At 47.6% G+C, this 13,894-nt stretch overlaps 1 protein-coding gene across 2 annotated transcripts; it reads left to right on the forward strand.

The window, feature by feature from the left end:
* The first annotated feature begins 6,249 nt into the window (after positions 1 to 6,249).
* On the forward strand, positions 6,250 to 10,868 carry CDPF1 (cysteine rich DPF motif domain containing 1). 2 transcript variants are annotated; one of them, XM_081249054.1, is made up of 4 exons: positions 6,250 to 6,268; positions 8,655 to 8,767; positions 9,827 to 9,938; positions 10,282 to 10,868. In XM_081249054.1, the coding sequence occupies exons 2-4, from the start codon at positions 8,655 to 8,657 to the stop codon at positions 10,426 to 10,428; spliced, it is 372 nt and encodes a 123-aa protein (XP_081105180.1). In that variant the 5' UTR covers positions 6,250 to 6,268; the 3' UTR covers positions 10,429 to 10,868. The 2 variants fall into 2 exon arrangements, with proteins under 2 accessions (XP_081105180.1, XP_081105179.1); XM_081249053.1 differs by lacking the exon at positions 6,250 to 6,268 and adding an exon at positions 6,451 to 6,745.
* Positions 10,869 to 13,894: the final 3,026 nt, after the last annotated feature.

Consider the following 13,894-nt stretch of genomic DNA (forward strand, 5'->3'; position numbering starts at 1 on the left):
GACCTGCAGTGATTCCTGAGAGGGGGTGTGTACACTGATGGCTCCTGCCCTTAAAGTCGAGGGCCAGCAAAGGGGGACAACAGGCAGGTGGGCAGCTGCTCTGTCCCAGGTGTTTGTTACTCACTTGGCGCCCCCGTAGTCCTGTGCTGCACAGGAATGGTCATGGCACGCTGCACCTTGGCAGGTACGGGCATGCACACACGCACGTGCACATGCGTTCCATCGTTTCCTCCCCAGGGGAGGCCTGAGAACCTGGGGTGGGGGGTGGCCTTTTCTGCCAGCTGAGATAATGAAGAGGTTTTGTGACTCACCCAAGACCACCCACACGGTTGGGGTCAGAAGGTCAGTTCTGGGTTTTCTAACTGCCCTGGTGGGACGTCTCGGGTGTGGCTGGGCTCTGGCCGCTGGTTCCAAGTGAAGTGCACGTTCATGGTTAGCACCTCTTATTACCACCTGACTTCTGAACAGGTTGGGAAGGCGTAAGCATGGGGGCCAAATGTTTACTTTTTCCTGGGGTCTGGTCAGGTGCAGTCACCCATGGAACGCAGAACGGGGGAGTGTAAGCCCCAGGTGATGTGCAGGCGACATGGGGCAGGCCTCGCCCTAGAGGCTTCGAAAACCCAGGCAGACAAGGCAGACTCGGGTGCTCTGTGTCTGGGTACACCCAGACATTCTTCCCAAATTTAGGATCAGCTGAAGTCTCTACCCCTCTGGTGCTGTGGGAGGCCCAGGGTTACACTAATTGGCCTCCCTTCCCTGGAAGAAAGCCCCCAGGCCCGCAGAGCAACTCATGATTCGAAGCTGTGAGTGACAGGGTCATAAAGGCAGGGCCCAAGTGGGCAGTCCAGGAACAAGGAGGGGGTGGGGGGTGGGGTAGGCTGAGTGAGGACCAGGGACAGCAGCTGCAGGCCCCTCAAAGGAGACAAGACTGTCACCTTGTGGCTACAGTGAGAAGTCTAGCAGAGTCACAGGGCTGTTTCCACGCATACTGGGAGAGAGGGGAGTGCCAGGGGCCTTCTAATGATAGAGCAATGACAAGTATTTATATAGTTTAGAAATATTAGAGATGCCAATTATAACATTGTCAGTGTGAAAATTAATAAAGGGACACCTCACTAAAATGGAGTCGGGAGGCCAGAAGTGGGGGCTCTCATGCACGTACCACTCAGGCCAACATAGATCCCAACAGGAAGAGAGGTACCATGCCTCTCCGGCAGGAAGCGATGCTACCTTACTAGGCAGCAGGAGGAAGGAAGGTTTTCTCCTCGCCTGGCAACAGCCCAGCCAATGAGAGACTGTCACAACTCACACTAGATTTCCTACTCCCAGTTTCCTCCAATGGACAGTTTGTTTATAAAAGCCCCGCCCAACTTCCCCTTCTCTATAAAAAAAGTTCCCTCTCCTTTGCTTTACCAGACTTACGTGTCCCAAATTGCAATTCTTTGCTGCTCCCGAGTTAAACCCATTTTGCTGGTAAAAATAACCGCTGGTGAAAACAAAACTGGCTGTTTTATTGTTTTAGGTTAACATCAGGAAAACAAAGTAACGAGGCAAATCAAAATTCAGGTTTCTTTAGAAGGTCATTTTCACAGGACATGGCAACAATTTCTAAAGGAGTCTTTTAAGACGCCTTTGTTCCCATCATGTTTCCAGGGATAGGCTAGGCATGTTCCAGAACAAGTTGGAAACAGTTATGAATACCCTCCCAAGTCTGTATCGCACAGGAAAACAAGATAAATGTTCTTGGATTTGTTCTCCATGTAGCCCCTTATTAACTCAGAGTAGTAGAACAAGTTTTAGATGCAGAGAGATGGCTCCATCTGAAGCTCCATGTCCTTCATCTACCTCAAACTCTTTTATCAATTATGAAGACTTGCATTTGTAAGGCCTGCTTCTGTATGTATATTATACTCTTAAATATTTACTTCAAAGCTATACACCGTTAAAGGCACTTTGTCCATTGGCAATAAATTCAGGTCTCTCCATGCATCCTCCCTCCACCACTCCACAGAGGGCCAGCCTTTCCCTTGAGCTAGAAGAAACCTCCAGTGTCTCTTGTTGTGGAAGACTTCATCTGGGTGCTGGTTACACTGCTGTACTTACTTTGTGAGAATTCATCTTGCCGCACACTTAGGAAGTATCTACTTTTCTGTATGTATGTTACGCTTTTAAGAGTTTACTTAAAAAACTAAGGCCTGCTTCTGGAATTTCATTAGCACTAAAAGCAAAGTGCCAGCCTTTGGACGTTAACTTTACTGGCAGAAATGGAGAAAGGGATGAATAAGATTGGACTTAACAGTGAAATGAGGTATGTAAGGAAATAATCCTCCAGAGTTTCCCCCTCCTTCTATTGCTGTTAGCAATGCTTTGCTTCAGATTCTAATCTGCATTCAATTCCTTATTTTTCAATTTTCAAATTTCCTTTCTCAGGCTTCACTTGAATATGCAATGTATAATACTTGTTTAGTGTCATGATTTTTAAAAAGCTTAATCGTTTAAGACAACATTTATACAATGTCTTATAAGTCCTGCCACAACATCTAGGTAGTTATATTCCCTGGCAAGGCCACCCCTAACGTCGTGGGGTCCAGGCAGGATGACAAATATCTGCATGTCTAAATATTTAAAGGTTATAAAACAAGTTTACAAACCATTACATAAAGTATGTTATAGCCACCTATCTTGACACCCACACTTTCATAAGGGCAAAATTAAAAATTATTTGTAAAGCTATAGTTTTTATATAGATGAAAATGGGCAAAATATCAAAGATAACTGAATTACTATTGTGTACCTCTGGGTGTTCTGTTGGTGGGCCACTGATCTTTGGATGAGTAAAAAAAATACATAATCCATAAATTATTGTGTGTGTATTCCATAAAGTTTAGTTTTATTGAATTCATTTCAGAAAAATCATCGTGTTGATAACAAAGATTTTCACATAACTGTGTTGTATTGACAATAGTGCCAAGTTAGACAACCTTTCCTGAGTCTTAATAGTTTGCAGATAGTTTTTAATGATTTCAGCTGGGAGAAACTTCACTCTGCTGAGGGAGTAGCAACTGGAATTGTCAATAAATTTCTGAAAGTTTTAAATTTAGAATTGAACCATGAGTATTGATATCATGTTTAAACACTGTAAGGAGGGTGCATATAAAAAGATCATTATATTATATTACCATTATATTAAACATCATTATATTCTCCTTTCGTTTCAGCATATAAATGTCATCATTAATTCACTGTTATCATCATTTCTTATAACACATCTAGATCCATCCAGTATTTTTTAAGTTTTTCACCTTTCACATTTTTCAGCACTGGGATTTTATAAAGAAAACTGAAAACTGCAGTGGGTTGCTCACTTTGTTTAAATCTCTGTCGGATAGAGACTATAATGATCCACAATGGTCAGAAAACAGTCTCTATGGAAATTAGTTTTGAGATTATTTGTGCACGACTCTTCTTCAGACTCCAGTAGATGTTACCGTTTCCTAGTTCTAACTTCCCTACATTGTATTTGAATGTCATTTTAGTGGGTTTTTCAAAAATGCACTTTATTTATTTATTTATTTTTTGCGGTATGTGGGCCTCTCACTGTTGTGGCCTCTCCCATTGCAGAGCACAGGCTCCGGACGTGCAGGCTCAGCGGCCATGGCTCACGGGCCCAGTCGCTCCGCGGCATGTGGGATCCTCCCGGACCAGGGCATGAACCCGTGTCCCCTGCATCAGCAGGCGGACTCTCAACCACTGCGCCACAAGGGAAGCCCACACTTTATTTTTTAGAGCAGTTTATGTTCACATCAAAATTGACAGGAAGTTGCAGAGATTTCCCATGTACCTCTCTCTGCCCACACACACGCATAGCATCCCCATTATCAACATCCCCTGCCAGAGTGGGAGATCTGTTATAATTGATGAACCCACACTGGCACACCATAATCACTCAAAGTCCATAGTTTACATTAGGGTTTACTCGGTGTTACACATTCTATGGGTTTGAATAAATGTATAATGACATATATCCACCATTATAGCATCATATAGAGTATTTTCACTGCCCTAAAAATCCTGTGTCCTCAACCTTTTCACCCCTCTCTCCCCCCAACCCCTGATCATTTTAGTATCTCCAATATTCTGCCTTTTCCGGACTGTCATAGAGTTGGAATCATACACTATGTAGCCTTTTCACATTGGATTCTTTCACTTAAGTCATATGCACTTACGTTCCCTCCGTGTCTTTTCATGGCTTGATAGCTCATTTCTTTTTAGTGCTGAGTAATATTCCATTGTCCGGTTGGACCACAGTTTATTTATCCATTGACCTACTGAAGGACATGTTGGTTGCTTCCAAGTTTTGGCAATTATGAGTATGAATAAAGGTGTAATAACCATGTGTGCAGGTTTTTATATGGACATAATCTTTCGACTCCTTTGGGTAAATATCAAGGAGCATGATTGCTGGATCACATGGTAAGAGTATGTTTGTTTTGGTAAGAAACTTCCAAACTGTCTTTCAAAGTGCCTGCACCATTTTGCATTCCCACCAGCCATGAATGAGAGTTCCTGCTGCTCTACATCCTCACCAGCATTTGCTGGTGTCAGTGTTCTGGATTTTGGCCATTCTAATAGGTGTGCAGTGGTATCTTATTGCTGTTTTAACTTGCATTTCCCTGATGACGTAGGATGTGGAACATCTTTTCATATGCTTATTTGTCATCTGTGTATCTTCTTTGGTGAGGTGTCTGTTAAGGTCTTTGGCCCAATCCTTAATTGGGTTGTTTGTATTATTACTGTTGAGTTTTAATAGTTCTTTGTATATTTTGGATAACAGTCCTTTATCACATATACCTTTGGCAAATACTTTCTCTCATTCTGTGGCTTGTCTTTTCATTCTCTTGATTTAGTGCTTATTTCACATGCAGTTTCTTTTGGGAAACCATTTTTTTCTAAAGCTTTATTAGATATTTTTAATCCTTTTGGATTTTTTGGTAAGCTTTTTCTTATATTAATAACTCTGGACAGCTCAAATCAAAATTAACTTTATTTTCTGACAAAGACCATGATTTGCTCTTTGAATATTATTTCACTTTAACTCTTCCAGTGCAGCTCGTAACTTGTCTAAACTGTCTAATGGCTTTGACAGCATTCGTGGGATAACCAGTCATGTATCTCAGAGTGGATTTAGGTCAAATTTTAAATGCTTTATCAAGTGGCCCATCTTTGGGCAGATCCAAAAATAAAGACCAACAGTATGTAATCTTTGAATTGATCCAAAGAGTGCCATTGCTGTAAGCACAGTTGAGGTCACATGCTCTAGTAGCAAAATATAAGGGCTCGCTAATTCTTGAGGCTCAGGGCAGGAGCCGCTCTTGCTCAAGTCCAGAAATAGTTCTTGTTGCCAGCATTACTAAGACACCTTATATAATCCTTATTTCTCGATTCCCCAAAGGAAAAAGTCCCAAACCTCAGGGCTGCTGGCTTCAGAATCATCCCCTAGCCCCGTAGAATGGTGCTTCGAATACACACGAGTAGAGGGGCCAGGAGTGGGGTGGGACGGCCACTGCAGGTCTAGGGAAGCCCTTGTCTGAGCTTCGGGACGGGGAGCTTGGGGTCCAGTGCAACTTTTGGTAGCTGACGTGGTTGGTGCCCCAAGGTGAAGACCTGGAAGTTGAAGGATGGTGGTCCCAGATGATGACGGGCATTGCAGGCCACTTAGGCCACTTGAAGGTTTTGGAGGAGTACAGTGACAAGTCCCGGCTGCACACAGCTTTTAAAGGTCGCAGGAAGCCACAGGGCTCATTTTGAACCCATTCTGTCTGTTGCCTTAGGGCACATAGTAACCACTGCCTGCGGCCCTGGCCCCAGGCCCCGGAGGCTTCCGTCCTAGTTGGGGGACGGGTAGCATGAGAACTAAAACCAGGGCATTTCGGTCCGAAGCGCGCGGTGAGAGGAACCACGTGGGGATGGAAATGCGGCTGGGGCCGAGTTATCTGTGGGCCGCGCACCGGCGGCACCGACTCCGTGGAGCCCGGTGGGAAACCCAGAAAGAAGCTGAGAGCCTTGAAGCAGCCAGGACGTCAGGCCACATCGGCCTGAGCTAGCCAGGAGCTGCCCAGCCGCTGCCAATCCCGAGAGATCCGGTACGCGAAACCGCAGCTAGGCGGAGTGCAAGGCGGAAGTCCGCCGCGAGGCCCCGCCCCGCGCCTCACCGCGCACGCGCCGTGGGCTCGGCCGCGCGGCGGCAGCGGTGGCGGCGGTAGCGGCGGTGAGTGGCGCGGCCTGGCGGCTTGGCGGGGACGTGTGCGGTTGCGCCTGGGTCCCTCCCGGCGCGTCTCGTGCGTCCGGCCCGGCCTGGGCGCCTCCGCGGAGCCCTGCGGGGTTCCGAGCGCCGGAGGCCCGAGCGGCCTCCCACGGCGCTGGGGGCGGGCCGCGGAGCCTGCGCCCCGGCTCATCCCCGGAGCCTGTGCCCCGACTCATCCCCGGTCCCGCCCGGACTGCGCGGTGCCGCGGAGCCTTTCGAGGGCACGTCGGCTGATTCGACATAACCAAGGGAAAATCAATGGACTTGATGACAGGGCAGTAGAAATGACCCAAACTGAAACACAGAGAGAAAAGAGTAGAAAAAAACAAACGCAGAACAAAGGGTCCAAAAACCGCGGGACAACATCAAAGTTTAACGTATTTGCGGTTGGAATCTCAGCGGGAGACAAGAAAGAATGGGGCAGAAGAAATATTTGAAGCGGTAATGGTTAAGGATTTTTCCAAAAGTCATGAAAGATACTAAACCACAGCTCAAAATGCTTAAAGCAGCCCAAGCAGGATAAATAGGTTTAAAAGGAAAAAAAAAAAAAAAAAAAGTAGTCGTATAGTCAAACTGTCGATAGCCAAAGGTGAACAGAAAATCTTCAGGGCAGCCAGAGGGCAATGCCATAGGTAGAGACATTGGGGAAAACCCTCCAGGTGGCAGGAACATCAGGAGCGAAGGCCGGGGCGGGTGTGTGTGTGTGTGAGAAAGTGCAGGGAACACCTGAAGGACAGTGATGGAGCCGCTTGAACTGCAGCCTGCTGTATGGAGGGGTGGGAGCTGGACGGCAGAGTCATTGGGAGATAAGTCTCAAGTTAAAGAGGCCTTAAATGCCAAGGAAGGGAATTTATTCTGTAGTCAGGTGGGGAGCCCCTTGGCTCTGAAGCACCACCCAAAGCCTTGAATTTTGTCATGTTTTTTTATGCATCTATTGAAATGATGGTGTGGTTTTCTTCCTTATTCTGTTGCTCTCATGAGTTGGCATTCACTGGTTTTCGAATGTTGAGCCAACATTGCCTTCCTGGGTTGAATCCACTCTGTCGTGACGCCCTAGGCTTCTTATGTATTATTGAATTCAGTTTGCTAATATTTTGCTAAACATATTTGCTTGTGAAGGATATTACTCTGTAGTTTTCCTGTAGTAGCCTTGTCTGATGAATGGTATCAGGGTAATGTTGGCAGTTTTGGTGTCCATGTAATATTGGCCTCAAAAATCACTTGGGAAGTGTTCCTTTCTCTGTATTCTGACACAGTTTCTGTAGGTTGTTATTACTTCTTCCTTAAATGCTTGACAATTTGCTGGTAAAGACATCTGGGTGTGAAGTTTTGCTGGTGTTCTGTTTCTCTTTTTTTTGTTCTTTTTGTTTGTTTTTGTTCTATTTCATTTTAAAGAAAAATTTTAAATTATGAATTCAGTTTTCTTAATAGATAAAGGGCTATTCAGGTTTTCTATTTTGAGGCACTTCTGATAAATGGTGTTTTTTCAAGAAATATGTCCATTTCATCTAAACTGTCAGATTTATTTGGTAAAAAAGGTCACTGCATTGCTTTATTATCCTTTTAATGTCTGTAGTCTTAGTGATGTCCCCTGTTTCAGTCCTCATTGTGGTAATTTGTATTTTCTTCCTGTTTTTCTTGATCAGTCTAATTAGAGGTTGTCAACTTTATTGACATTTTGAAATGACCACCTTTGGTTTTATCGATTTTTTTTCCTATTGTTTGTCCATTTTCTGTTTCTTTGATTTGTGTTATTTATTATTTTCTTCTTTCTGTTTATGTTGAGTTTAATTTGCATTTTTCTAGCTTCTTAAGGTAGAAAGTTAGATGATTTACTTTAAACCCTCTTTTCCAATTTAAGCATTTAAAACAGTGAATGTCCCTGTAAACACTGCTTAAGCTGCATTCTACGTATTTTGACATTTTGTATTTTAGTTTTCATTTAGTTCAAAATATTTTCTAATTTCTCTTGTGATTTCTTCTTTGAATTATGGTTTATTTGGAAGTATATCATTTAATTTCCAAATATTTGGAGATTTTCCATGTATCTCTTTGTTACTGATTTTAATTTAATTATTATGGGGTTGGAGAATGTACTCTATGATTTCAGGCTTTTAAAGTTTGAGGCTCATATTATGGCCCAGAATATAGTCTATCTTGGTGAATAGCTCAAGTGCGCTTGAAAAGAACGTGTGACCTTGAGCAGGTCTCGTCACTTACTCTGAACTTGAGGTGCCTTGTCTGTACGGTGCCCTTCTCACCTGTGGGTAAGGAGCAGGCAGTGGGGAGCTTTGAGATGTGGGTAGCTCTTGGTTCTGTAGGCGACATGCCCTGTCTTTTGACCTTGCAGATGGCGTGTGAGGTGGAGCGCCGTCCCTTGGGTGTGTTTGAGTGCCAGCTCTGTGCCTTAACTGCTCCATATAGCTACGTGGGGCAGCAGCCCCCCGGCACCCAGTCTGTCGTGTGAGTACCAGGGTCCCAGCACCCCAGAGAGCCCGCCCAGAGCTGGCTGACTTAAGTCTGACACAGGGCTTGGGTGTTGTGTCTGGGGCCACCCGGCCCGGGCTCTGGGCACTTCAGGTGTGACCCAGGAAGGCACAGGGCAAGGTTCGAGGGCCATCCGGCTCTCCTAGAACCTTCCCGTTCCTTCGTCCCTGTTCAGCCCAGAGTCCAGCACCTGCTCCAGCTGTGGGGTGGAAGCACCGTGGCTCAGGCTGAAACAGCTCAGCAGCTGGGAACGCAGGGAGCTGCAGAGGCCACCGCGTCTGGGGCTGGGCCTTGTCACTGGTCCTGCTGGTTCCTACGAAGACACCTTCTCAGCGGGAAGCTGCCTGCCTTGCGGCTCTTGTACTGGTGGGAGTGAGCCCTGAGGACCAGCTTCCTGTGCATCTGCCCATGGATGGCCCAGAGGAGAGCCAGTGGGTCCCGGGGCTTGATTCTTGACCTTCAACTTGTCCTCCATCAGAGGCCACCTTGTGGGGATCTGACCAGTACCTTACGTGGGACAAGCGGCGGGGGCCAGGCTTCTTTCCTCCGGCCCTGAGGACCCTGGGGTGTTGCCTCGGATCCTCTTGGTCTCCTTTCTGATGTGCACTGTGAGGCCAGAACCGTAGCCAGTGTAAAGCGCCCTGTTCTTCCTGTGTGGAAGCAGGCGGCTTGGGAGCGGGTGTCATCCGGAGGTGAGGGGAGGGCTTGGAGAGCTCGCATGGAGGTCTTGTGCCCGCCCGCCGCCCTGCTGAGTCAGGCTGGGGTCTGGGGGCCGAGTTGCAGCAGCCCTTCTTTGGGCCGAGGAGGAGTGGTTTCTTTCCCTGCGGTTGACACGGAGCCCGAGCAGGTCTCATTGCATCCCAGCCTGGCGCCACTGCTTGCCTCTCTGCTGCTACTTGGTGGCACTGGGGGCCACCCCTCCCCGCGATGAGCACGCGCGGTGAGCGGGCCCCGGGGAGGTCCGTGCAGCTGGCTACCTTTCGTCAGCAGAGGTTTGGGCCCTTCTGCCCACTGGCACCACTTCCTGTCCTGCAGCCTCCTGGAGGAGAGCTACGTCATGAGGGACCCCTTCACCCCCAACAAGGACAGATTCCTGATCCTCGGCTCGAGATGCAGCTTATGCGGCAGGCTGGTGTGCGTGGGCCCGGTGGGTAAGCCGTGTGCGGCCGGGGCCGCCTTCCCTCTCTCCCTGTGGCTGGGACCTCACGTGCGTGACTGTGAGACAGGTGACACGTGAGCCTTTCCCGGGGACAGTGTGAGCGGCAGCCTTTCCTGGCCTTGGTGGTCCTGGGAGCCCTCACAGTCACGCAGCTGGTCTGCTGCATTATGGGTGGGTCCCTGCAGCCAACAGAGGGGTAGGGGACAGGCAAGCTGGGGTCAGTTAGAGGGTCTCATTGGGGTTTGAGGAAGAGAGATCCTTGGAGGCTCTGGGAGATGCTGCAGTGTGCTTCCCATGGTACTCAGGCTCCTCCGTCCCCCTCTTCTTTCAGGAATGCAGTTTATTCTACTCCAAGAGATTTTGCCTCCCCTGTGTCCGGGAGAACATTGATGCTTTCCCTCAGGAAATTCAGCAAGACTTGGAGAAAAGGAAAGTCCCATCCAAGAGGCCTGCCAGCCAGCCTGGTTCTCGAACATGAGTCCAGTCAGGTACCAGGTCCACAGCAGTGCGCTGCACGGGGCTCCTGGCCAGCGGGCTTCTGTGGCCTGGCTCAGAGATGAGGCCAAGCTGGGAGCCGCCGTGACCGACCTTGCTTCTGGGCCATCGGGAGCCGTGTCTGCAGCCAAAGGGAGCTGGGGTCTGCCTGCAGCAGCAACAGGGCCAGGAGCCACGCAGAGAGGGTGCCCAAAAGGCAGACCCCAGACCCCGGTGCTCCGAAGACCGCAGCACCCCTGCCCTCATGGCCCCCACCTTAGCAATTGGTGAGACACTGAATGTGGGCTCGCCATGTGCCTGCCAGTTCTTAGAGGGCAGGAACTGCTCTGTCCAATTCTGTAGTTTCCGCAGGACCAGTGCACGCTGCCTGGAGTGTGTTAGAAACGTGTTTGATGAGAGGATGAATAAAGAGCTTTTACTGACCGATGTTTGTGCTGGGTTTTGTCTTCTGGGGCCACACTGTCCCAGGTCCGCTCTGTCACTGGGCTCTACAGGTAGAGACCACGTCAGCTGTGGGGCTGGGGGACTGTTCCGGGTTAAGGGCAGACCCTACAGCTGGGGATTGGTTTTTTTCAGACCAAACAAACAGTTCATCTCATAGCATCACTGAAAACTCGCCAGGTAATTTTTAAAAATAGTTTATTTTTTAAAACCATTAAGGCAACACTGTACCCTGAAATTAACTCTTTACATTCATCAGTCTTACAGTAGGACATTCCAGACATTTAAGTTCCCATAAATTCAGGATAGAAATCAATATATACGATCAGTTCAATCTCCTAAAGGGAAAATGAGTAAGACCCAAAATTTAAAAAAAATTAAAGTTATTTTATAGCCATTTTCTAATTGCCTGGAACCACTGCCAGTAAAGTGACTAAGAAGATTCCATTTGCTCTCCTCCGCACACCCCGGCTTCCTACGGCCCTGGATTCCCCACCAGTCACACCCGGAGGGTCTGAGCTGGAGAGAGGGCGTCAGAACCTGCTCAGAAAAGATCTGCTTTGGAATTGCTCCTGTTTAGTATATAAAATACAAAGGGTCTGTCAGCCCCTCAATACTTTGAGAGTATAAGGCACCCAAGAACAGTAACGATAAACACACCAAGGAATCAAGCTCAGTCCTGGCTTTGGGAACCTGCACCACTCTGCCACGTGTCTGGCAAAGGCTCCCCCTGGGTTTGGGTGTGACGGACCTGTGGGTCCCGGGGGCGGTACAGATACACATCAGGAAGAAATCTGCCAAGGTATGGAAAACATCGTATGGGAGACTCACGGGCTCTGTGGCTTCTGCTTTATACTCTGGGTTGGGCTCTGGAGGCTGCAGAGACCCAGCCATTGCCAATCACTGCCATCAGCATCTTTCAAATTGCAAAGTTCTTTGGTAACAACCCACAGGTAGTAATTCCCTGAAGAACAGACAGCTACTTACTACACAGGAATAGTTCATGGTCTCCAGCGGGATCCTGCTGTGCGAAATCGGTGACTTCTGACCTGGGTCAGAGGCAGCCTTGCTGGTAGAAATGATAAAACAGACTCACTCATTCGTGCTGCTTGCATGTGAAGCATGAGGAAGGGAACAGGTTTACAGGGAAATGAATTCCACATGACTCAGGAGAGAAGGAAAGCTCTGATATGTGTGTGTGTGTGTGTGTGTGTGCGTGCGTGTGTGCGTGCAGTTGTATTTCAGTTGTGATATTTCAGCTTCCTGTGTGTTTCCAACAAGTCCAGGAGCCAGGCTAGTGAGAGTATACGTCAATTAACACTGATTGCAGAAGAATCCCAATGTTTGCTATTAGATGCATGATTGTGAGTAAAATATTTACATTAGGATTTAAAAAAAAACAACCTCAAATCACAGTATTTAAGATATAGCTATTAACATAGTTCTTTTTTTACCATACAGTGTAGAAAAAATAGTGATACTTGAACCCGAATACTGTAATTTTACCGAAAACTGCACTGAGTGGTATCCATCTCATGTGAGGTACATTTTTTTTAGGCCTGAAGAAAGGACCAGACCGCCTGTGCCTTTAAAAAGAAAAGACATTTGCCCAAAGTGAATGATTTGACCTTGAAAAAATGAGCCACTCACTTGTGTTCAGGGCCTGGAGACTCCGTGGCCCCCACCCCTTGTCAGGGGAGCCAGGGCTCGTGGTGGGGAGCTGGTCTGCGCTCTGGCTGGCATGACGCTGTAATGTTCATCACTTAATGAATTTTAGATGCTGAGGGTGACAGCGGGGGGGAGAAGGGCAAGAGAGGAGGAGGCTGGTGTATTACCTTCTCTGGGGAAAAACATGGAAGTTTTCACATTCCACCCAAACTAGCAAACACATTTGAAATGAAAAATACCTGATCCGGGTCTTAATTTGCTATTTGTGATGTAAAAAATTAATATTTCTTCGATTTTTTTCATATGATGCATTTAACAGCCGCGGGGCCTGAAGTCCTTGATGTTTACCAGTTGCTGTAGTCAAGATGTGACCTTGATGTGGGTGCAGCGTGGTCTTGTTCCATGTGGCAAAGGGTTCCAGAAATATGTGACTGCATGTGTTCCCCCTGGACCACGGCACATAGCTCCCTTTTCTCACAGGGGTGGAAATAAACGGTTACATTTCTCTTGTCTCAAACTGAAATTCTGAGAAGCAGATGGTCTGTCGAGAGCCAGGAGTCCGGGTGCCTCAAGCCGGGAAAGGGCATCTGGAAATGAGCCCCGGGCAGCGGCTTCTCACTCTCTGTCCTAATAAGCAGCCATACCCACAGCAGCCCACTCTGCTGAGGTAAGTTTAAGGACCTGCCGCGTTCCACAAACACAGCATCATGCAAAGCGTTACATAATTCTTTAAATGAAAGCGTGAAGACGCGTTGTCTTATTCTTTTCCTTGCAAAACTTCCACTGTCACATTTTAGTTTGTCCTGTAGTTTCCACAGAAGTAGAATGGGCCTCCTGTATTCTGAGTCAGACCAAATTTACTACCTTTGTTCTCACTCCCGTGTGTTTCACGGGGTGAGGGTCCACGACCATTTTCCTGAATTGTATTAAAATGGCACCTAAAAATAGATACAAAGCTCAGCAAAAAGTTTTAGGCCTTTGGAGCCTAACCTTAGATCTTTCTGGGCAGAAGGTCCCTAGAGGAGAACACGCCACCGGAAAAGCCCTTGCACTGAGGAGGAAAGCGCCCAGTTAGCAGGGGGTGGGGACGCTGTCAGCATTCACTGTCCCGGCCTTTCATTCGCTCCTCCCAGCCAAGCTGTCTGCGGAGCCTTCCTGCTGTGCCGCCTGGAAGTCACTGCTGTCAGGAAGGCAAGAGTCCCCTTAGCTGACAGCTCCATGCAAAGACTTGGTTGGTAAGAATCCATAATCCCGGGGGAGCCCCGTAAATCAGCTTGGACCAAGACTTAAGAGAAGCTGGGCCGCTTACAAACGAGAAGAATAAATACAGACAGTCTGTC

Source organism: Mesoplodon bidens (genome assembly GCF_964165515.1).
Source record: "Mesoplodon bidens genome assembly, chromosome: 11".
In the NCBI taxonomy this organism is placed as follows: domain Eukaryota; kingdom Metazoa; phylum Chordata; class Mammalia; order Artiodactyla; family Ziphiidae; genus Mesoplodon; species Mesoplodon bidens.